General features: G+C 62.7%; 1 protein-coding gene across 3 annotated transcripts in view; it reads right to left on the bottom strand.

The window, feature by feature from the left end:
- Positions 1 to 1,765: 1,765 nt before the first annotated feature.
- Positions 1,766 to 23,607, bottom strand: part of ERI3 (ERI1 exoribonuclease family member 3) — a 150,577-nt gene continuing 128,735 nt past the window's right edge. For 2 of the 3 annotated variants that reach the window (XM_026086726.1, XM_026086727.1), the window contains one exon: positions 1,766 to 3,347. In XM_026086726.1, coding sequence (XP_025942511.1) covers positions 3,265 to 3,347 — 83 coding nt within the window. In that variant the 3' untranslated portion in view covers positions 1,766 to 3,264. Of the gene's footprint in view, positions 3,348 to 4,652; positions 4,776 to 23,607 lie in introns of all 3 variants that reach the window. The other variant, XR_003256836.1, reaches the window with a different exon arrangement.

The following is a 23,607-nucleotide window of genomic DNA, read 5'->3' as shown; positions in this document are numbered from 1 at the left end:
GCACGTCGTGTTTAGCTGGGTGCCGGGGCTCGTGCACTGCCTCTGCAGCTGCTGCCATGGCAGGCACCGGGCAGCCCCGGCAGCGCGCTCTGCTCTGCGCAGAGCTCCCCTGCCCGCCTCGCGCCTGCCCACCCCACGGCCCCTCCGCGCGCTGCCTTTCGAGTGTGGCTGGTGATCGATATGCCGTGACAGCGTCCTCTGAGTCACATTCTCGCCTGCAGGAGTAAAGGGCAAAGGCCAAGTTCTTAGTTTTCATAGAAAACTAATTAGACGACTCCATCGAAAATAGGTCAATAAACCTGATGAGGGGCTGCACAGAGGGAGCCATTAAAACCCCCATGACCTTTGCTTGGAGCATGCGGGCTGGGGCTGCCCCTTCCCTCTGGGAGCTGCCCACTTCCGACTGGCAGGACAACCTTGTTCCTGTCGCCCAGTCTCTGAGGGGATCTGCCCGCCCTGCCCYGGACACGGTGGTGCTGAGTGCCCTGCTGTCGGTACCAACCCTTGGTCTCATGGTGCTGCAGAGCTGGCTGCATTTGCGATGGCTCTGCTGGGCTCCAGCCCGGGCAGGCGAGGGCTGTGCGTCAGGGTGCCGGCACCCTCGGGGCACAGCAAACGCCCCAGCACATCCTCCTCTCCATCTTGTGCAGTGTAAACCGCCCCCACCAGCACAGTTTGCCAAGCGCTGGGATGGCCAAGTGCAGTGCTGGCTGCAGCCTGCGGCAGAGAGGGGCTAAATGCAGTAGCAGCCCTGTGGGTGCAGCTGCTACTCAGGCGGGCGCAGGGCCCTGCAAGGGCACTTGCAAGTTGTGGCGGGTAAAGTCAGTTGCTGTCGTTCACGTTCTGCCCTGTGCGGGATGAGTCAGCCCCACGGCGTGGCCTCGCTGCGCAGGGCCCCACGGCCCACCGCGGAGGAGCAGGGCTGCTGGTGCGCTCCCCACACTGCCTCGGCAGGGGCACAGGCGCCTGGCACTGCATGTGCCCGGCTCGGCACGAAGGGGCTCCTTTGCACGCTCTCGTGCAGCAGTGAAGGCCCAGGGGTGCTTCGAGTCCTTGCTTCCCTGGCAGGCACATGTGGGCATTGCCAGCGCACGTCTCTGGCTGATGTAATCCTGCACAGTGGTTAAACCCCCACAAATAGCCTGTCCTGCCCTCAGGCCGCTGGCACTGGGGCTGGGCTGTGCCAGGCTGCAGGGCAGGGTGACAAGCCCGTGGGCCATGGTGGCCCTGGCACTCTGCGGTCACCCCGTGCTGGGCACGAGGCTGTGCTGGGGGGCACCCCGGGCTCAGCCTGCTGGGGGAGGCTGGCAGCATCCTCGGGGCCGTGCTGTCCTGGGGCACCAGGGCTGCGCAGCGCACGCAGCCCCCATGCATGCGGCAGGTCCCCTCCCTGCTATCACTGAGCAGGGCACGGATGGGCAGGGCTGGCAGCTCCTTCTGGGGAGCAGGCAGCTTGGCCAGGGCACCAGCAAGCACAAGAACAGCCAGGATGGTGGGGGAGATTGGCAGACACACCTGTGGTACCGGCGTTAGGTGACCCTGGACCCCCCCCCCCCCGGCCTCCCTTTACAGCTAAAAAACCTTGTCTTTGCACAGTTTTTTGGGGGGAGGGGGCAGATGTGCTGGGGTGCTGTACCCCCATGTGGGGGAACACCTTGCAAGGCATCATCCTGCTCCTGTGTACCCACATGGCACCCCCGTCTTGGTCCCCTCCGACCCCGCCGGCTGCCCTCCCCCCCCGCCGCACACACTCGCCACGCGCGGGCACAGCCTGGGCTCCTTTACCCCCAAACTTTATTCATGTGGCACATTTACAGCAAGGATTGGAATAACTAGACAATGAAAATGCTGGGTTTGCATTATCGGTTGGTTTAACTGGAACACCACACACCATGCAGTCATGTACCGCCAAGTTCAGTGCCTGTATTGCCCTTCTGGCTGCCATCACCGGCTTCGCTCCAGGCCATGCACGCACGGGCCCAGGGCTGCAGCCTCCCTGCAGGTCAGCGCCCGGACGAGGGCTCCATTCAGCAGGGCCCCAGGGCTGGGTGACGCTGGGGGACACGTGCCCCCAGCCTGCCCCATGACTTCCCCCCAGCCGCCCTGGCCGGCCGGGAGCCCACCCAGCCGGAGGGGATGTGCTCGGCAACTCTCTCAGGCAACAAGCCAGCTGCTGCTGAGCGTCTGCAGGGACCTGCGAGGGGCACGGCACGGCCCGCAGCATGCGGGGGCCATGGGGACACGGGGGGCTTAGCCTCGGCTTGGGGACCGAGGGAGGCCGGATGGGGTTGGAGGCGAGCGGGGTCAGGGGCCTTGGCCAATTTGCAGCTCCCCTGCTTGGGTATCTGTGAGTTGGGGGGGGCCAGCGCTCGCCGGCACGTCCACCGCCGGCAATGGACGTGGTGCTGCGACGGGCCTGCCCCCGGTGGAGCTGGAATCGGCAGGGCTGGCGCAGGGCTGGGCATCCCACCCATCCCTGGAAGAGGCACGAGCAGACGGGACGGGGACAGGACAGGGGACTCCGCGCGGACACTGCCACCTCCCTCCTGCCGCCTGCCTGCCGTGCCCCTGCCCCACTGAACGGAGCCCTCCGGGGCCCCGCAGCCCGCGGTGGGGCTGCCAGGGGCTCTGCAGCGGAGAATACAGGCACTTCACCTTGAACATAAAGAGACGGATTGCGTTTGTCACATACAGGAGTCAGAGAGGGGTTAGTGTTGATTCAAAAAGAGGGGAAAAGGCGCTCGGGGAAAGGCCGGGGCTGGCGGGGAGGGTTAGGGGCCGTCTCGACACTGCTGCGTCTCTATGAGCGCAGCCCGGGCGCAGGCACGCGCCAGTGTTGCTGCAGCAGCCATCAAGGCCTGAAAACATAAAACCAGAGAAAAGAAAGAGGGGAAGGTGGGGGCGGCCCATGCCGGGGGGACGGTCTGGCTACAGGGCGGGAGAGGGAGGACGGGGTGGGACATGGAGGCGGGGATGGAAATCGGGAGCTAAAGAAAAGAACAAACTACGAGTCTAAAATGTGGTGCAAGCGCCCTACGCGGCTGTCCGCTAGCATGGCATAATGTCCGGAGCAGCCCAGAGAGGGAGTCACATCAGGTCTACACAGATTTGCCTTCCCATATATACAACCTCTACTGGAGTTAACAGCTGAATTGAGATTTGTGTCGGTTCCTCTGGCCTCGGTTGCCGTTTGAATGCTAGAGCCCGTCCTCCCCGCCTCGCCGGCGCCGGGCGCATGCAGCCCTGCCTGGCCTGCCCTGGGGATCAAAAGGGTTTGGAGGTCTGCTTGAAGATGAAGCCTCTATGGGCCAGTGTCTTCATGATGTTGGCGATGTTCTTACAGTCGTCTGCGGAGAGAGCACAGAGGCACCGGGTTAGAGCCGCGCTCCGGCCCGGAGCCGGCGTGGGGCAGCCAGGACGTCTCTCAGCCCAGGCCCCCAAGGGTACAGGCTGTGCCTGGAGCTGCACGGCCCCCGCGTCCCACCAGCCCTGGCTGCCGGGCACAGGCGCTGCTGGAGACCCCTGGCCTGGCCCGCAGGCAGGGACGGACCCTCTGCCCAGGACCCATGGAGAGGACATGGACCCAGGTGGGGACGCGGGCGGGCTCAGCCCCACTAGCCTCCCCCAGGCGGGGGGGGGGGGTCAGCGCTGCTCTCGGCAGGGCTCCCCAGCCCCGCGCAGGGGAACAAACCCAGCCGCTGACCCCGCCAGGGGCAGGAGCGGGGCAGCACCTCTGCCCCCGGCACCCTGCAGCGGCGTGGGGTGAGTGCGGGGCACCCGAGCCCCCCTGCACCAGCCCCCCCACCCCTCGCAGGGGTACCCGGAGGCCAGGCCCCCCGTTAGGGCCCCAGCACCACACCGGGGCGGCTCCAGGCGGCTCTGAGCCGGGCCCCTGCCCGCCCCGGGGGTGGCATCGCCCAGGCGGTGCCCGGCCTCATGTCCCTGGGCTCCCCGGCCCAGCGCTCACCCCGCAGCCCATGGCGGGGCTGTGGCCGCTGCCGTCGCGGGGCTCACCCCGGGCAGGCGGGTGGGGAGGGAAGGCAGCGTTCCTGCAGGCTGAGCCAGCGCTGACTCCCAGCCCACAGCTGCTTCCCGGCGAGCCCAGCACCGGCCCCAGGCTGCGAGGCCGTGGGCTGCGCTGGCTCCCCTCTTCCAGCTCCCTCCGTCCCTCCGGTGGCACTGGGCCGCTGGCAGCCAACAAAGGGGCTCTTGCTGCAGCCGGTGCCCGGGGTCAGGGATGCTGGGCCACGCCAGAGCCCTTCTCCACCGGACAGGCATGTTCCTCCCCTTCCCTTCGTCCTCACCGGGCAGAGGCCGCGTGCGGCGCCCGGCTCCGTCCCGCTCCGCGGCCTCGAGGCAGTGCTGGGGAAGCGCGGCACGACCGCTCTCTCCACTCACGCCTGCGGTTTGGGGTCAGCCCCGGCCCGTCCAAGCGCGGCCCTCGGCCCCGCCGGGTGCTCCCCAGAGCGGGGCGCCCCGAGACGCCCCGGCTTGCGCGCCAGCCGGCTGCAGGCGCCCGGCATGGCGAGCTGCGGCTGGCACCACGTTCGAAGCGGGTGCGGGGGGCCGGCCCGCGGCGCCGCGGCTGCTGGAGCGAGAGGTTGCAGGGCAGCGAGCCGGGGAGGGGGAAGGCTCTCGCTTGTGTTATTTACCTGGGACTAAACGCAGGCACCGTTTGCTAAAATAGAAGCCGGGCTTAAATTGATTCCTGGTGTCTATATTTCATGTTGAAAATTGGCTTGTAAATCCATGTTTTGATCTATGAGGGCCGTCTCCTTAAGAAAAAGCAAGAGTAAATGTGTAATTTCTCCCTTGACAGCACACGGCACAGAGGCGATCCTTCTTCCCGCTCCCCTCCGTTTCGGGACAGCTCCACTCGTTCCGATTACCACTCTTTCTTCCTCGCCCCACGCCTTGATGTCTCCATTTCATTACCGCGCGCCCATTTATCAAGCTGTTACCGTAAGGGTGACTTTGCCCACTTGTGTGTGGCAGCGGGGCCCGGCTGACACGGGGAGAGGGTGCCCCGGGAGGGGGTGCAGGCAGGGCCCCCCTCTCGCCGCCCRCCGCGGGATGGATGTGGTGGTGGAAGGAAGGCTGCATCATTACTGATGTGTAAATGATAAAGAAGCCTCCACATCCATCTCCCAACTGTAAATCCAAGGAGTGCTTTATAATCAAGCTACAGTGATAATAATGTGAAATTAGGTCTCTCTATCAACGGGAGGAGGCCTTTTAATCACGGCTTAAAGGGTGAAAACGCTGTTTATCATAATTGAACTGTATCCGGGCTAATTGTGGCCATATTTCACTGTCTAGGAGACAGCAGGCTGCCGGCTGACAGTGCCGCGTGCCGGATTGAGGGCCCTGTGCAGACAGGCAGGCTCTGCCCCGCCGCCAGGTGCGTGTGCGCAGGTACGGTGCCGCCTCGGCCACCGCTGCACTCCCGCCGAGCCGGGTCTGGCCCGCCTGCCTGCGGGGGCGGCACCTGCCCCAGTGTGCCCAAAATCTCCCTGGACAGTAGCAAAGCTCCCGGCAGCGGGCCGGCATGGGAGCTGCTCCTCTGGTGTGCTGGGAACGGGGGCCAGGCCAGAGCGATGCTGCGGGGAGCCGACCCCAACGGAAACGGCTCCTCCAGCGGGCATCACCCCCCGTGCTCGCCCGTGGCGTGGAGGGGCGTCCCATGGCCGCCTTTCCTGGCCGTACGGAGCTTTCCCTTGTGTGTATCCCCACGGGGGACTGCCCCGAGCTGCCGGAGACCCCCCACCTCCTGATGCAGGTAACGTCCCTGTCAAAGCACTGGCGTTGCAGACGGGCCTCCCCGGCACCAGGAGCAGGTGCCCCCAGAGCCCTCCTTGGGGCACCCCGGTCCCTCGCCAGTGTGCCAAACAGGGGAAGGGAGCCGGGCACAGGATGCCTGGGCCGTCCTCCTGCCTCCGAGCACGCTGGCAGCGCGGCCAGCCTCGGGCACAACCCGGCGACAGCGAGGCGTCCCCAGCCCACGGGCCAGCGCGGGGCAGAGACGGGCACTTGGTATTTAGGGAGCTGCCCAGGACCATCCCCTCCACTGTCCCAGCACAAAACCAGCTCTCGCCTTCCCCTCTGCTGGGACTGCAGCAGGGATCCCCCGCGCTGCACCCCCAGCCGCCCCGGCCACAGCCCCCTGCCCCAGCCACCGCGACGGCACCGTGCCAGCTCCCAGGCCCGGGGAAACCAGCAAACCTTCCCCGTAAAGCAGCTTTTACGGGGACACAAAGGGAAACGGTGGCCCAAAACCAGCAGGACCTGAGGCCGGAGGGAGCGCAACGCCTGCTGCAGTGCCGAGAGCGCTCTCACCCTGCAGCCAGGCCTGGCCTGGTGCCCGAAAAAAGCCAGCRCAAAGCAAAACCTGGCTGGCACCTGCTCTATCAGGCTGGTGACAGGTACGCGGCTTGCGTTTAAGAGGCGCCTGCAGGCTGGTGCTGCTGCCCAGCCGTCCCGCACCGCCGGCGCACCGCGGCAGGGCCGGGGCCGCGCGCAGGGGCCGAGCCCCGCAGGAGCGGAGAGCCCAGCAAGGGACAGGGAGCCCGCGTGCCAGACACCGTTTCTTCTGGGTAGTTGGGCATTTCGGTACGAAAGCTGGGCCAAGGTCAAMCCCCTTCTTGCCGATCACCAAAGACCGTGTCATGGAGCCACCCTGCTCCCCCCGCAATATCTCCCTGGGCTGGCATGGGCAACGCTATCACTCCCGTATGACTTTAAGGAAAACTGCAGAGACCTGGGAAACAGCCAAACTGGCAGCAAGACCCCTCCTGGCCACTGCGTCCCCCCCGGGACCCCCGAGCTGGCCTGCCGCAGACCGGCCCGATGCTCTCTAACCCCTCCGGCGCTGACAGCCTGCACCCTAAAACCACACCAGCCGCCCCTGCAARGTCCTCGCTTGCTTCCACGCTTGGTCCCAAAGTTGGGAGCTGCCCCCTGCGCCATCTCCCTCCAAAGCCGGCGGGACCCCAGCAGGTACGTGCCACGCAAACACCTGAGGAGCCGCGCGCACGGGTAGCATCCTCCTCGCCGTCCCAAGCGGCATGCGGCCCCGCTGCAGCTGAGTGCCAAGCTCGTCATAAGTCATTTAGTGAGACTGATTCCAAATCAGCGCCAAGGTAAACACGCTTATTATAATTATCCATGTAAAAAAAAATCAACAACAGCAGAACAACTTTCTAATATGCAATTACAGCCATCTATTGATTTTACAATGTAATCCGCTCCGATTGATTTAATAACACAATTATAGGCTGGCTCTCGGGATATTAGAGTGGGAGATTTTCATAAACTCCAAAGCAAAAAACTAAGCGGCTTTTAAAACAACACAGTCAGATGGCCGTTTGGGGAATTATTAGCAATATGAAATCCTCTAAATCTGGCCGTCGTTACCTTGTGAAAGGAATTTCTATTACAAAAATGGCAATTGACAACCTAAGAGAGCGCGAATGGGATTGCTTTTCTGCTCTTTCAGTGCTTAATCCATTCCAGAGGTGACCACGGGGCTCGGGATGTGCCTGGATCCCAGGCAGGCAGCGCGTGGCCAGCCCTGCGCTCGCCGCAGCCCGCGGCCCCGCTGCCCCGCTGCCCCGGGGCGGACGAGACCGCAGCGGCACAGGAGCCTCCCAGTGCCCCCAGCGCCCTGACTGGGGCACGCCAGCCCTCCCGGCCCCACGAGGCTGAAGGTGCCTGGGGGCCGCGGCAGGCGGGAGCTGCCTCCGCACGGGGGGCAGAGCCCCCCCAGCCCCTTTCCCGCAGCCCCAGGYGCCCCGGGACCCCCATCCCAGCGGGCACCGCGTTGCCCCCGGCCCCAACCACAGCCCCGAGCGCGTCCCAAAGCCTCGATGCCCCGTCCGAGGGGGGGGACGTCACCGGGGTGCCCGCCCCGCGGCCAGGGTGACGGTGGCCCCCGGCACCCCCCGCTCCGCCGGCTGGCCCCACCGCTCGGCCCAGTGCCGCACATGCGCGCGCACGCACGCACGCCCCCGCTCTCCCTCGCGCTCGCTCCCTCAATGTATTCCCGACTTTATGGGCACATTTTTCTTGTCAAGCTGACAGGGTTGCTAAGTGGATTTCTCCCTGATATGCGGACGGATTATCACATTACTCCAATGTCCTACACAAACATATTACTTTATATTCAATAGCCCTAATGAATATAAACTGCTTTTTCTTTTTTTGGGGTGGGGGGTAATCTATAGATTTTTAATGAGGGCACTATTAACTCCCTCCTCTTTAAAACAGACTTAGGTGCAGCCTCTGAGTAGAAAATCAATGGTGTTATTGTAGGAATATTGTATATTGATATTGTAATAATAAGATGCAATTGATTTAGGGGTGTTGTGTGGTGTGTATGAAAGGGGTCAGCGCGGGGTTATCCTGCAAGCGGAGCAGCGGCTCTGCCTGGCTTCCCTGCCCCTCGCTTCGCCTGCCGTCTCCGAGCACGGCCCGCGTGTTGCCCCGTGGGCTGCGTCGCGGCCCCGGGGCGCCTCCAGCACTGTCGCCACAGCGTGGCACCAGCTGCGCCGCCGGGACGCCAGGAGCCCGCCGGCAGCCGCGCGGGATGATCAGCCGTCCGGTCGCCAGACCGGCGTGGCCCTGCAGGGGTTTAATCCCTTCCGCCCGGCCTTTCGGTGGCACCCCGGCAGCCCCGTGTCCCGGCCCTCCCGAGTCGTGCCGAGCTCTCGGCGGCAGGGACACCCAGCGAGGGCGAGGGCAAACCTGCGTCTCGCCACGTGCGCCTGCGTGGGGMGGGGGGAGCCGCCTTTCAATTCGGGCTGGAGTTTGCCACCGTGCGGCACCACTGACCRTCCCTGCCTGGGTGCCAGGAGAGGGGGACACGTGCTGCCACGCGCTCCACTGCTGGGGCACGGGCAGAAAACGCGGCCTCCTCTCGCCTCTGGCCGGCGATCTTGTGCGACTGCCCTGCACAGAGGAGAGGCCTCCAGGCTCCCAACTCCAAACCCACGGCCCCAGTGCACAGTGCACCTCCCCCGGCCAGTGCAAACCCGCATCGGTGCAAGCCCACATCGGTGCAAGCCCACATTGGTGCAAACCCACATCGGTGCAAGCCCGCATCGGTGCAAGCCCGCATTGGTGCAAGCCCACATTGGTGCACACCTGCATCGGTGCAAGCCCTCATTGGTGCAAGCCCACATTGGTGCACACCTGCATCGGTGCAAGCCCGCATTGGTGTAAGCCCACATCGGTGCAAAACTGCATCGGTGCAAACCCACATCGGTGCAAGCCCAGGAGGAGCTCGAGGATTTGGCTTTCCTTAGCAGGGGAGGTTGGCCCGCAGACCCCACGGGCTTTGCACAAYGTGACCATGCCGCCTGCAGCCCACGGCACCGCCGTCCCCGGCCATCACCACCCTCCTCTGCCAGCCAGCAGGAGCAATCCCTGGTGGGATGTGGAGGTGACGGCCTGCCAAGGCTGCCGAGGAGCAAAGAAGAGCCCAAATGCAGGCAGGTCTCTAGGGAGAGGGGTGGAAAAGGGAGGCGCAGGGCAATGGGGGCCCGGGGCAAAGCGAGCGTGTCGGAGCAAGCGTCAGAGCTAACGGGATCTGCAAGGACAAGCGACTCAGGCAGAGGGAGGTTTCGGGCCAGGGGCCGCGTCCCCTCCTGGCGCMGGGCGGGCGCTCTCCGGGCAGCGGGGGTGGCAGGCAGGTCTCGGCCCTGCCAGCACAACCGTGCAGGTGTCCGACCCGACCCACTTGCCCCCGGGCTCCTGGGCACCAGGAGAAGGGGCCAAAGCCCTGAGCGCAATGTCCTGCTTGCATTTCTCCCCTTGACTCCTCCCTGTACAGATCCCGCCGCAGCGGGGGGGGATTGCGGGGCCGAGCGCTGCCGAAGGCGCGGTGCGCTGGGCTGAGACGGCGCACGGGGGCCGGCGAGCGCCGCCGAGCAGCCGAAGCACCGGCGCAAGGAGCAGGCTTTTAAATCACAGCGGGGCCAGCGGCTGCCCCGGCGGGGTGCGGCGTCGCGGGAGCGGGGGCCCCGCTAAATGTGCTCATTTGGAGCAAGCCCTGCTGCACCTGTGCTACGGCTGGGAAGACGGATCACCCCCCGGCCCGAGCTGAGCAGGTCCATATTTAAACTGTCCCCATGCTTTATGGTCTGTACAAGAACTGATGCTCGGGCGACGAGGGGCCATTTGTCAATGTTATAATGGCAGATTACTGTTAATGAATAATATCACCGCTCCCTTTGTATAACAGCTCCCTGCAAAGCGGGAACAGGGCCGCCCGGCCACAGCCTCCCTTCATCTCCCCGCTGCCGACCCCAGGCCGGCGGCRAGCGGAGGCAGCAGGTGGGACCGGCGGGAGCCGTGCCGGCCCCCTCGCGCGCAGCTGGCCTCCGGCGACAGCGAACGGGCCGGGCAGGGGCAGCCGCAGCCGGGCTGTGCTGCTCACCCCGATAGCAGGCCTGGCCCCAGGAGGGGACAGAGCCGGGGCYGCGCGAGCAGTGACAGCGCACACCGGCGCAGAGGGGCTCTGGCGGCTGCGCGCCCGGTCCGCGCTGGAGCCGGGAGGAGCTGCAACCAGCCTTCATCCGTCCCCGCCATGAGACGTCCCGCTCCGAAGGTGCCAGGGCCACGCTCAGCTCAAAAGCAGGCCCAGAACAGCTCTGCAACAAGGGTCACGCCGAGAAACACGAGCATCTCCGGCCCCTGCGTACTCCCCGGGCACCCCGGACCCAGGAAAGGGGGGGCCACGGCACTGACGTTGCCGCCAGCCATGGCAGCGCCCAGGCTGCACCAGGGCTGTGCAAGCCCGGCCCCACATGTAATGGCAATATCTCCTTCCAAAAGCACCGGGCCCGGCAGAGCCGCACCGGCTTTGGGGCCGGGAGGTCCCAGGCCCCGGGCTCAGACCCTGCTTCAGCACCGGGGCGGCCACGGCTGCGAGCGTCACTGAGCCCAGCGCCCGGGGGGACGCGGCGGTGGCACGGCCCCGGCGAGGGAGCATGGGGCTGGCGGCACCGGCGTGCCCGGCCTCAGCGGCGACACGGCCACGTCAGAGCGCAGAGAGCCCAGCCTGGAGGGAGCCGCGGGGAGGACGGGGACAGTCCTGCCGGGCTGCTCCCAAATAAATGGCCTAATAATCCTCCGCGCGGTGTGAGCGGCTCTGCAGGCCCCGGACAGCCGGCAGGTATATTAGGTGGAGCTGACAGCGACGTGCAGAATATTAAGAATAACTTACCTCATTATCTGCAATTACGTTACTGCCACACACCTCATTTCTTCACRAAGAAAGGAAAATTAGTTTTATATTGACTTCATCCCAGTGCCTCCCCTGACTGCCCCACCAGAGAGGCAGCAACGCTCTGAAGAGGATTTGGAGCACAATTAATACTCATTCCTCCCTACCTGTTGCTGCTGCCTTCCCGGGGGGAAGGGACGCCCTTCCCACCCCCAAGCACACACGGGTCAGGCAGGAGCGGGCAGCCCAAGGGGAAGGCAAGCCACGCTGCACGTGAGGCCTCCAAGTCCTACTCGTCCTAGCAGAGATGCTAGAGCAACCAATGTCCCCTCTGTCCTCCCACACCCAATGTGATGGCCAAGAAGGAGGGAGGGGGGCATAAGGCTCGGCGGGTCATGGGGAACCGTGTCCCCGTTCCCATGCAAGGTGGGCGCGCTGCCCATCAGCACCCGACCCCAGGGTGCAGTGTGCCGGGACGGAGACACAACCCTCTCCCCAGGCATTTCTTCCCAAGCCAGGGTGAGACTCGAGGTGCACCCTGACGGCACAGCGCTACCCAGCTCAGGGCACGCAACGGCAGTTTGCACGTGCTCAGATGTGCGTGCACACACATGCATGCACCTACACGTGTGCACACGCACTCCCGGGGTCTTCGCTGCTGGGGCAGCTGAGCTCTCTCCCTGCAGTGGGTGCCACAGGACCTGCCGGCAGAGGTGTCYCCAGTCCCCCCGGGGAAGGCAGCCCTGACACGGAGCCAGGACCTTCCCCGCAAAGCCACCGTCCTCCCAAGCCAGGGAGCCTCCTTCCTCCGAGCTGCTGCGGCCGGCGCTGGTGCCGCCCGGCCCCGGCACCTGCTTCCTCCCGCCTGGGGCTGGCTGCCATCGGCCCCATTGAGGGCCGGAACGGCGCTTCCTCCCTGGCCACCCCCGGCTCTTCCCATCACCTTCCCCTCCGCGCTGGCCCCCTTCCAGGGCAGCAGGAGCTGGAGGCTGGGAACTGAGGGCCGTGCCCATCGCCAAGACGCCCCGACTGCCGAGACACCCCGGCTGCTGAGATACCCCAGCTGCCGAGACAGCACGGCAGCCAGCACCCAGCCCTGGAGGCTGAGCCCGCTGAGCTCGGCTCACGGATGACGCGGATTGGTGCCGGCTGCTGCCGGGGGGAGCCCATCAGTATGGGCATCCCGGCTGGAGAGGACGGACGGCTGGTGCCTAGCTCTCTCGCGCCAACCCCAATGGCTCTAGGAAGGAAACGAGGGGGAAAGGGCCCTGCTGCCAGCCTCGCGCTGCCCGGGCTGGGGCGAGTGGCGCGGGGCGCCCTGCCGGAGCCGGCAGCGTGTCCCCCAGCCCCTCGCACCGTCCCGGCACGTCCGGCCGAGACCCCGCGCCGGCCGGCAGCATCCCCTGGCAAACAAAGCGAGCGCCGCCATCGCCCCGCTCCCGTCCACCGCCTCTCACCGGCCGGGAGGGAAGGGGAGCAGCGTGCTCAGCAATACAGGGAAAAAGCCAATTTCATCTTTATTAGAAGGAGATTTCTCTTTTAGTAATAAGCACACTTCAAATAATTAGCGTGTTTTACGTAATAATGAAATTATGGAAATGCAGGCCACTTATTCAAACAAGTCACCATTACCATATTTTTAAATATTAGACTTAATTAGAGTTTATCACTTCAGAGAAGTACGAGGAGTGGAGATTTTTTTTCCTTTACAAAAAAAATCCTCATAAAGTGTTTATTAAGAGCGGGTAAGAAGGGGATAATGATCTGTTTGGAAATTAAGGCAATCAAACATTTAATGCTCTGCACTCCTGTAGGCAAAAGCATTCAAATGAGTCAATTATACATCCATTATCCAGGCACGATTAAACAAGGCAGGATGGGGAATTTGTCCTCCACATCATGCGATTGTCGCGAGGACTTATGTCCACTTAAAGGCAGCTAATAAAACACTAAACTTGCGGAAGAATAAGAAGGAAGGAATGAGAAAAGGAAAGAAAAGGGAAGAAGAGCAAAGAGGAAGGAGGGTCAGCRGGACCATAAAGGGGAGAGGGTGGGAGATACGTAATGATGTAGCAATGTCTGCATTCCAGCCATTCATAAATCAAAGTAATTAAGTTAACATGAAAATCAACTTCACCATCCCATTAAATTACAGCATTTGCATATTAGGACTCAGATGAAGTAGGTAGCGGGTGAGGGGGGCAGACGGGGAGGAGGAAACAGGGGAGGTCGGAAGAGAAAGATGGGGGGGACCGCGCACCAAAAAGGGAACCATTTATTATGGTGAATAACTAATTTCAGAATTTATAGCGCTGGATTTTCGTTCCCGTGCCATTTATATTACAGAAGGAAATTAAGGGGCGGGCAGGAGGCTGGCTGGACATCTTTCTGCGTTATTGCTTGTCTGCCATTTGCAAATCATTATTAATTGTGGCCTGTGTCGCTGGTGCAGCAGGGCAGGGTGCCTGGACAGCCGGAGCAGACACACATATCTCTTCATCAGGACCCCAGCCGCTAGCCCTGGAGAGCCAATTACCCCTCCCTGATTGGTATCAGATAAGGAGGGAATTTTTACAAATTAGGGAATAAATAGAATTTCCACACGTGGAGCAGGGAGGGCTTGAGAGGCAGTAATGAAAAACGATACATCACCATCAGCCAGACAACCCTATTCATACGCCGATGCATTACGCTCACTACTCATAATCCCGCCGAGTGACAGACAGCCTGCGGAGAGCCGCGGCACCACGCGGCCGACCCGGGGCCGGGGCCGGAGGCAGTGCCTCCCGCCGCAGGCCCGCGTCGCACCGCGGCCTCCGGACCCCCTGCGCCGCCGCGGCAGCCCGCGAGGCTCCCGAGCCCCCCCCGCGCGCTGGCTCCTGCCTCGCTGCCGGCCCTGTCGCAAAGGCGCTCCCAGGGCGCCGGCGGCCGGCGCGCCCCGCGGGTGGACCCACGCAGGCGCCCAGCGAGACGCGCACCCGAACTCAGCCCCGCGATCGCTGCTCCAGGTTGGCACCCCGCCGGGTCCCCGGCAGCCTGCCCCGTGCGCAGCCCTTCCTCGTGCCGGGCCGCTCCGCCAGGAGCGACGCCTTCCCCGGCAGCACTGGGAAGCAACCCTGATGTGCCAAAATAAGAGGGGGCCGCAGCGTGCAGAAGCAGGCCCAGGGCACATCTCTGCCGTCCCCAGGGCCTGGCAAACGGCCTCGCTCGGCCGCAGCCCGGCGCTGCTGCCCACGCCACCCGCGGTCCGGGGCACCCACCGGCAGCCACATCTCCGACCCAGCTCCCGAGTCCGCAAGCACGTCTTCCCCAAAAGCACCAAGCTGTGCCCTCGAGATGGAGATCCCCCCTCCCTTGGCGGCTCATGTCGGTATCCCACTATTACAAAATCCCTGCCTAATTTCYGGCAAGATCCAAAGGAGCCGGATGGGCTTGGGGGCACGGCCAGCGCCAAGCTAACAGGAGCCTGGCACGCGGCTGGCCTCGGCTGGGAACACGGGGACCCTGCCGACGCTGGGGAGCCCAGCGTGCAGCGCGTTCCCCAGCACCGGCGCTGAGCGCCTCCGAGTCCGTAATTAGCTCACTCTTATGACAAGCACGTCACTAAACAAAATGCTCGGCAGGAGATCAATCTCGCCTGTAAGTCACGCAGCCTTTAATTTATTCAGCATACAATGTCGCTCCACCACTGGCTTCCTGTAATTTATACCGTACACTGTCGTGTATTATTTAACTCGTCYGAGTGTTTTACAGCTCGCCTGAAAGTCGCTGTGCAAAATAAAGTCACAGCYGGGGCAAGGGAGAGGTGCAGGGAGGATGCACCCTGCTGCCTTGCTCCGGGCCAGGCTCGCGCGCTGGGGACCAGGTGACGATGCCAAGTTCCCGCAGAAATTGGCGGCTCAGGATCCTGCCTGTTCTCCCAGGGCTCTGGGTGGGAACGGGAACGGGAGGTAGGTCCCAAGAGGAGCCCGGAGCTGGCAGTGAGGAAGGCCAGGCAGGTGCGTGCCCRTCTCTGCAGGGTGGACGGGCAGCCCCTTCCTGCAGAGAAGCTGCCCTCACCATGGCTGGAAATGCATGAGAAATGTGCAGTGCCAGGGGAGGCCTGCGAGCCCCACATTGGTGGTGCGGTGAGATGGCTCGGCAGACGTGGCAGCGTGATCTCCTGGATGGGGAGATCGGGGGGCTGAGGGCAGCTGCCARCAGGGGCAGGGACGGGGACAGGCAGGAGAGGTGAGTGAGCGGTGGTGCCTTCTGCCCTGCTTGCGAAACCAGGCCCATCACTGCCACTGCAGCGTGTCCGAGGAGATCCTGGGGCGCACCTATGGGAGCAGCCAGCCCTGCCACGCTGGCGGGGCTTCGTCCCACAAGCAGGGCAGTGGGGGCTGCCCTGCTGCCCCTTTTCACCAGGGTGGACCCCAGATGCCCTGCTAGYGGGGATGCGGCACCTCTCCCAGGTGGCCCTGCTGGGAAGTGTCCCTGGAGCGGGGGACAGGGCAGGCAGGCAGCATGTGTCGGGGGAACAGCTCCTTCCTGGCCTCTCCAGCAGGATGCACGGTGGTGTCCAGCCAGGCCCTGAGTGCAGGAGGGAGGTCTTACCCCAAAACAGCAGTAAGGCCAAACTGAGGCTGGCCTGGGCTGAGATCCGGCTACCTTAGCTAATCCCAGCTGCTCTGAACAGCTCACCTAGAGCATGTCTTTGACCGTGCAGCTGAATGGAAACAGTCAATGATATAGAGCTGGATATTCTCCGTAGGGAAGGTTAAAACCTCTGTTCAGTGTAAAGTTGCCATATCTRAGCACTTATGATCACGATATTTATGGCCAGTTTATTCCAGGCTGTTAAAGGCAGCAGTAGTTATCCACAGATAAAGGGAATTCAGCTCCCCTGATGCCGTTTCTCCGTGTGTTGGAGGCATGCCCAGCTGGAGCTGCTCTGGGCGCCTGTGGCGTAACTCATGCCAGCTCGCCTCCCCGCCAGACCCAGCATCGGGGCCGGACACACAGACGCTGGGCAGCCTCGGCACAGCAGGAGAAGGYGGCTCTGGGTTCTGCCCCACAAGAGCCGGGGGGCGAACGCAGGAGATGGCTTCCCCGACATCTCCCTGCTCCTGAACGATGTCTCCAGCCCCGGCACAGAGCTGGGGGTGCCCAAGGGGGTCCCAGGAGGTCCCTGACCTGCAGGGAGCAAGGCAGTGTACCCCTCAGGCTGGTCACCAGCCCCAGTGTGAGGCACCTGCTGGTGTCCCCTGCCTGCCATATCCTTCCCGCGTGTTACCGTACCTCTGTCATGCTCTGCTCTCACGGGGGACTATCTTTAGGGCAGCTTCCCCCTGCAAAAGGCCAAGCTGCCCTGGCTTTTGCAGGGCGTTTCAAGCTCCACAAGCTGGCCAGGTGCCCAGCCTGACCCTCTGCCGCTCTCTSCGCTCTGCGTACCGCTCCTGCCACACAGTCCCCCCGCCCAGCCTGTGGGTTCAGTCCCACCACTGGGATTGGGACCTTAATTAGGGAGAAATTTCAAGGGAGAAATGAGAGAGTTTATAAAGCTGCGTTTCTCCTGCCTGTGAGTGACATGAGATGTCAGAGAAAGGAAATAAAAGGCAAGGATGCAATTCCAGTGCTGCCGAGACTGTGTGGCGAGTCCTAATGGAAAGTTCTTCTGCTCTTTAAAGCTTGGTCAGATGGCCTAGTTATTGCTTTAAAAGGACTCAGAATCAAACCGCAGCGCTGCACTTGAATCCTTCAAATAAAGCGAGCTGTGTTTCTGCAGGTCCAGCGAGGCAGAGGCATGCGATTACACAGAGAAGGGCAGGTCTCTTTATCTTGGAGGGAGACCTACCTATTTTTAAACATTAGCTCCAAATCACCAGCTCACCTCTTTGTCTCACACAAACCCTCTCTTGCCTTCTGGAGGAGAGATCAAACGCCAGACCTGCTGCCATTGTTTCTCTCCCAGCGAGATGGATGCGGGACTGTAATCTTCCCACAAAGCCGCACGCTTCAAAGGCATCAAAAGTGCTTATTAAAAGTCCTAGGAAACTAATTTAATAACATCCCAAAGGGCTGGAAAAATCGGCACCAGCAGCTCAAAATACAACCTGGCGAGGGAGACGGGCCCCGCTTGACACCACCCCATCTGCAGACGGCTGCACGTGCGGCCGGCGCGCTTCCRCACGCAGAGCCTGCCGCGGCGCCCAAGCCCTGCCGCGGCAGTCCACCCCTCGGGACTGCTGCGAAGCCCCTGCCCTTGCCCCTCGGGGTAACCCCAGGCATCGCCTGCTCTCCCGGCTCGAGAACACGATGGATGAACGGCCAGCAAGGCAAGCGGGTGCTCCCCGTCCCGGGCACACAGCGCTTGCCCACAAGCCACGTGGGAAGCCTGCCAGACCYGGGGTAAAAGCCAAAGCTCTGCTTAGCAGGGGGACAGCGGGAACCTGCTGCTGCGCCGAGAAGAGCCCCGGCCCCTGCGTCCCTGCAGCCCAGGCCTGGCTCGCACGCGAGGCGGGGACAGAGAGCGTCCTTCTGCCTGCGCTCTGCATCTCAGCTCGCCCTGTTTAGCCAAAGAGCCCTGTGCCATCCAGTTGGCGCCCTGGCCATGGCGGGAAGCAGGATGTTTCCCAGGCCCTGGGGTATCTCGAGGCTCCTCTGGGGCTGCACCGACTGCAGCAGGCAGCACAGCGTGCCGTTCGGACGACGCGGGGCCGGTGGCTGCGGAGCTGGAGGCACCCAGCGGGGAGCTGAGGAAGATGCCCAGCGCCAGCCAGCCTTGCGGGAGCCACGGGAGGGTTGCAGACTTGCCGCTGAAACATGTACAGCACCCAGCGTCCTTTGCTGGACATCTCTGTCCCTGCCRGAGCGACGGCTGGCCTCCCGACGTGCTCACGTGACACTCGCACAGGCTGTCAGGTTAGAAATACCTGTGCGTTAGACAGACACGTGCACCAGCCAGATCCGTACATTCTGCAGACGGGGACGTCAGCGAGACCTGTGCATTGCCGAGATGGATGTGCGAGACAGATCCGCACACTGCCCACAGGGACGGGGCCAATACACGTGGCTCCTCGTGGCTAACGCATACGTGTAACGCACGTGCTCGGAGCCGGCAGCGGCACGAGGGACGACCCCCGACGGCCCTGGCTGCCTCCACGCTCCCGTCATCCCCCCGGAGCTGGTCTCTGCTCCCAGCCCGCGCTGGGYGGCTGCTGCTGAGCCTGCCGGGGGGGTGCACAAGAGCTCGGGGCTGTTTGCGGCCGCGACGCCCCGTGTGAGCAGCCCGGGCCTTCGGCGCAGGCTCCCTCGCAGAGGGGCAGGGGATGGAAATTAACGCTCCAGCCTCCGTCTCATCCTGCCCATTAGCGGGGCTGTTTTACTCCGGATCATTAAATATGTATATCTTATTACACGCCTTGTTACAGTATTGAGCTCTATTGACTGATAATAAATTCCAAGCATCATCCTGGTCATAAATTTATCTGGAGATGATGAAGACTCAATAATCTAGTCATGCAGATAATATGATAGGGCCTTAAAAAAGATCATTACATTATATGTCAAAATTAAAAGTGAAATACACTTTATTAACACTGTTTCCCCACTCGGGGCCATTACTTGTTATATCCCTCCCTGCCCTCCGATCCACCCACACACCACAGTCCCTTGGGTGAGCCAGGGAAGGCAAATCAAGGCAGAGCCGGCTGCAACTCTCCCCGGGAGCTTCCTGCAGGCAGGAGCCTGGTGGAGGGTGCAGGGGGATGCCACGCAACACACACGCATGCCGGGACTTTCCAGCTTGGCCCCAAGGAYGCAGGGTCTTGCCCTGGACTGCGCTGCTGTCTTGCCTGGCTGGTGGTGGCCTACGAGGCTCCCCACGTCTCCTGCCAAGCTCCCGTGCCCGGTGCTGCTCTGAGGCCGGCGCACAGCACAGAGCAGGCAGGACCCGGCCGTAGCAATGACGTCGCAGCCAGGAGGAAGGGCAGGCTTGTCCCCAACTTCCGGAAGGGAAAAATGACCCCGAAGCTGCAACCTCCTGAGAAGCACCAGACCTGCCCACCCATTTGGGTTAACTCAGCATTAAAGTCGAGCACCAGAGTTGTGTGCGGCCCCTCCGAGAGGTGAGGGCTCCGCGGAGGATGCTTCCCTGTACTCCATGGCTCTCCCTGGCCCAGCGGGACAGCAGGGAAAGCACAGCCCGCCGGGACCTACAGTCTCACCAAGTTGCCTCCATGTGGACTGGGCTGGCTGTGACCCACCAGCCGAGGCCCTGTGCGGGGCAGGGGAGGCTGGGGGGTCAACAGCCCCCAGCCACCTTCCCCTGGGACGGGGGCCGGAGGCCGGGCTCGGCCCCCTCCTCCCAGCCCTCCAAAGYGATTCCTCTCGTTTAACAGGAAGGTCACAGTCGTTTAAACTCCTCTGATTAGGGCAGGTGGCTCGCGCTCCTCCTGCGTCGCGGGGCCGGCCTCTTTGTGCTCCAACCTGCAGATCAATCGTACGTATCAAGTTTAAAGTGGCTCCAAGGGCTCGTGCGCTTCAGTCCAACTCTCCTCCCAACACCTCCCTGCCGGGCGGCCCCTGGCCCCCCTTCCCTCTGCCACCTTCCTCTCCAGACAAACAAGGTGACGAGCACCGGGGGCACACGGATCGATAAGGCAACACAGATCAGCTGCCGGGAAAACCAATCGCAGATCAGATTGAAACCGACTTCTTCTTGTATCTCCCCAGCTCTCGCTACAATAGATTGGCTGGAGAAATCCGATGGAGAGAGGAGACAAAGGGGGAGGAGATGGGGGAGAGGAGGAAAGGGCTGATAATGCTCCCTGCCGTGGCCGCTCTAATCTGTGACAGCCTGAGGATTTGCTGAAAACCATTATCACATTTCTCTCCCTTCTCTTGTCCCTGATAAAGCCCCGGCTAATCTGTTTGTTGCAGGTATTGAACAAACGCATTTAGYGAAACAAGGGGTGTGTGCGCACGTCTGTGCGTGCGTATAAAAATTTCTTCCCTGCGKCTCCGGCTGCTCTGGGAGGCGGAAGGGGGAGCAGGGAGGGCAGGGGCCGGTTTCAGCAGCCGGTCCCGGGCGCCCTGCTGCAGGCCCAGGCTCTGCCTGCCGAGCCATGCTGGGGGCAGAGGTGCCGCGGCTGGCATGGCAGAAACGTTTCCACCGACTGCTGGGCCAGGCAAGCAGGGCTGGGTGGACGGTGCCCCGCAGCACTGGGACTGACGCCCGTTCCTGCTGTCCGGAGCTCAGAGCGAAGCACTGCGGAGAGGAGACGCAGCCCAGCTGGGCCTCTGATGCCAGCCTGAGCAAGCCTAAGCAGCGCCGCTTCCAGGGCTTGCCCTGTCCAGGGAAAACTCCCCGTCCCGCCTTTGAGGGGAGGACACAGCCGCTGGAGCCTGGGAGACCCTGCCTTTCCCGGCTCATTTTGGAGAGCTTTTTTTCTATGCACTGCATTTCATCTTCCAGACACAGTTTATCCCCCATGCTCTTACTTAACACCAGCCTCCGGCTAACAGCACGCAAGACTGTCAACACAAGAAAGCCGTGCGCGTGGCGAGGCCCTGGGGACGCTGCAGAGCCTCCCGGGCCAYGGCACGGCCCGCTCGCGCGGCTGGAAGTGCACAGCTTGTGGGTGGTGGCAAGACGAGTCCTCAGGCTGCCAGGCGATGCTGCGGTGAAGCGGCGCATCCCACCCGGGCCTCGGGAGCAATGCTGCAATAAAAACCTCATGCGTGTGCACTCCTGCGGGGCAGAGCAGTGGGGAGCCTGGGGAAGGGGGGAACGGGGCTTTGCACCTCAGGAACAGGTGGGGAACAGCTCTCGGGCACCCCGTCTCACCGGAGGCACGCCGAGCTCGTGCCTGCCTGTCCCAGGGCTGACCTCAGCCCTCCCTTTGCAAGAGCCCCCTTCTCTGGGGAGGAGAGATAATTCAGCCGCTACGAAAGCCCAGACCCAGGGCTCCCCGCAGCCGCCTGTTACAAACAGTTCTAGTGGAACATTAATTATAGTAATTTAGCCGTGGAACACTAACTGCAGCCAGTGCAATAGCATTCAGTACATTAGTGGCTATAACCCACTCCTTAAAAAAGACATTTGGCTACTGACAGCTGATAAAATGAGTTGTGAAGCATAACCAAAGGAAAAAAAAAAGCGCACTGGGAACAACGCATGCGGCGGCACGATTCCCCAGCCAGCTCCGCGCCGCCCGCACCTGCAGCACGGATGCCCGTCACAGGGCAGCCGGGACCCTCTGGGCACCATGCTGGCTTCAGCCACATGCCCAGCGCTGGGAGCAGAAGGGCAGCACCCAACAAGCACACGGGACCTCGGCTTCCTGCGCCCGAGAGGGGCAGCATGGCCGCCTGGCAAGCGGCGCACCCTGCACCCCACRATGGCACAGGGAAGGCCACTGCCCTGCTTCCCGGGGATCCTTGGAGCAGCCCAGCAGAGGCTCCATCCCTACAGCTGGCGCCAAGGACAGGGACCGTCCAGGGGGGCCAGAGCATGCAGGGGATGGGGGCCGCGTCGGGCACCTGTGCCACGGCCCGCGTGGGCAGTCAGCACAGCGCCGTGCCCCGCACCGCTGTGCCCGGGCCCGTGGGCACCACGGCCCCTGCTCCGTGCGGAGCAGCTCGGCGAGGCAGGAGAGCGTGGGGCTGCGGCTCGGCAGTATGTCAAACAGAAGGACATTTCTTTCTATCTCTCAGCTGCCGCYCCAGGGCACAATCCACCTACATTCAATCTTTACTCCACTACACATGTTTCCTTTCCAGCCTCGGATTATTTTTTATCATCAAATTACCGTGGCGATAAGATGGAGTAGATGTGATAGCGAGCAGAGCGCCCGACCTCCCCTCTCCCCCCGGCCCTCCCCGCCTCCCGCCGTCACCCCCAGCCTCCTTGCTCCAACCAGGCAGGGGGTTATTCAAATGTCATTGGGGGGCGAGGAGAAACCCCCCGGCGGCTGCGTTCGCCGGCTGAGACCAAACAGCAGATGACAGCGAGCGCCTGGGCAGAGGCAGGCGGCACCCACCAACTTCGCCGACCAACTCGCCGGGTGCCGCGGCGCGGGAGCCCTTGCGCGGCCCCGCATGCAGCCGCCTCACCGGCCCAGCCGTGCCCTGCACCAGCCCTGCCCCGGCTCGCCCGCCGCCGGGAACGCTCCAGCCCGCCCGCACCAGCCCCGGCGCCCCGGGAGCGGCACGGCGGTGGGCTGTGCGTGACCCCCAGCGCCAGTGCCAGCAGGGGACACCAGGACACGGGGGGAGCCCCGGCGCAGAGGCGGCCGGGAAAAGCATGGCCGCGCTGTTAAAAGGCAGAGCAGTGCCGTGAGGCCCTTCCGAGGAGCGCGTGATGAATCCTCCCCATCTCCTTGTTTACTCCAGTCTGCAACAAATGAGCCCCTTCCCGTCCGGGGATAGCTCATCCAGAGGAATGCTCTTTCAGGCCGCTCCTTCTAATCCCTATTAATTTAAATAATGCTCGGCCACTCTTCTCAAACTATTTATTATTTATCAGGTTTGTTTATTTGTAGCTAACAGGTAGCGCTCAGCATGCGTCCCCGGCACGGGGACAGGGGCCGTTCATCACATCGGCTCCCCCGCCATCCACCATCCGTCAATTACTCCTGCTTCCTTTAATTAGTAATGAGGACTAATATCTCTGCCTGGGATGCTGGCTGGAGCGGAACTTCCCTCCGGTGGAATCAGAGCAGCACAAGGGAGGGAATGAAAAATAAAATCCTGAGAAAAGGCTGCTGCCGCTCCAAGACGAGCGGGGGTGCCCCCCAGCCCCCACGCACCCCTCCCAGGGCTGTGCTGAAGGAGGATTTCGGTCACCGGCAGCCTTGCAAGAACCCCTTTACGCCAGAGGCTTCTGCCCAGCAGGGCTGGGGACGTGCAGCCAGGAGGTCCCAATCTGCGTGTGCCCTTCCCTGCAGAGCAAGGCCATCCCAAACCATGGCTGACCCCCTGCCCGGCCCCGGCTGCCGAGCTCCGCACTGGTATCGGCAAGGGGAAGCCTAAATTAAATGCCCATTAGAGCCTGCAGCTCAGCCGCCTGGTCCTTGGGAGCTCTGTATCAGAACAGGCCATCCAGAGGCAGCCTAATAGCGAAGGCAGCACATGATATAAATGGAGCCCCTTTGATTTATTGACTGGGAGAAGTTTTTACACGATAGCCCATTAAGACGGACGGCTCTGTTTACAGCCAGGCCATCTAGCTATAGGGACCCTGAACTGGATGGTGTGTTTTGCTATTGCTCTTCAGGCAGACATCTCATTAAGGGGAACAGCATATGGAGCTCTCTGGATCTATACTTCATGAGTCCTGAGGGAGGCTTTTACCATTTTTAATAAGCGGGCAAGGTTAGCAAACCTGCAACACGGTGACC

The sequence above is a fragment of the Apteryx rowi genome, unplaced genomic scaffold, assembly GCF_003343035.1.
Source record: "Apteryx rowi isolate R43461 unplaced genomic scaffold, aptRow1 scaffold_7, whole genome shotgun sequence".
NCBI lineage: Eukaryota > Metazoa > Chordata > Aves > Apterygiformes > Apterygidae > Apteryx > Apteryx rowi.
This window is presented reverse-complemented; position numbering and strand designations above follow the sequence as displayed.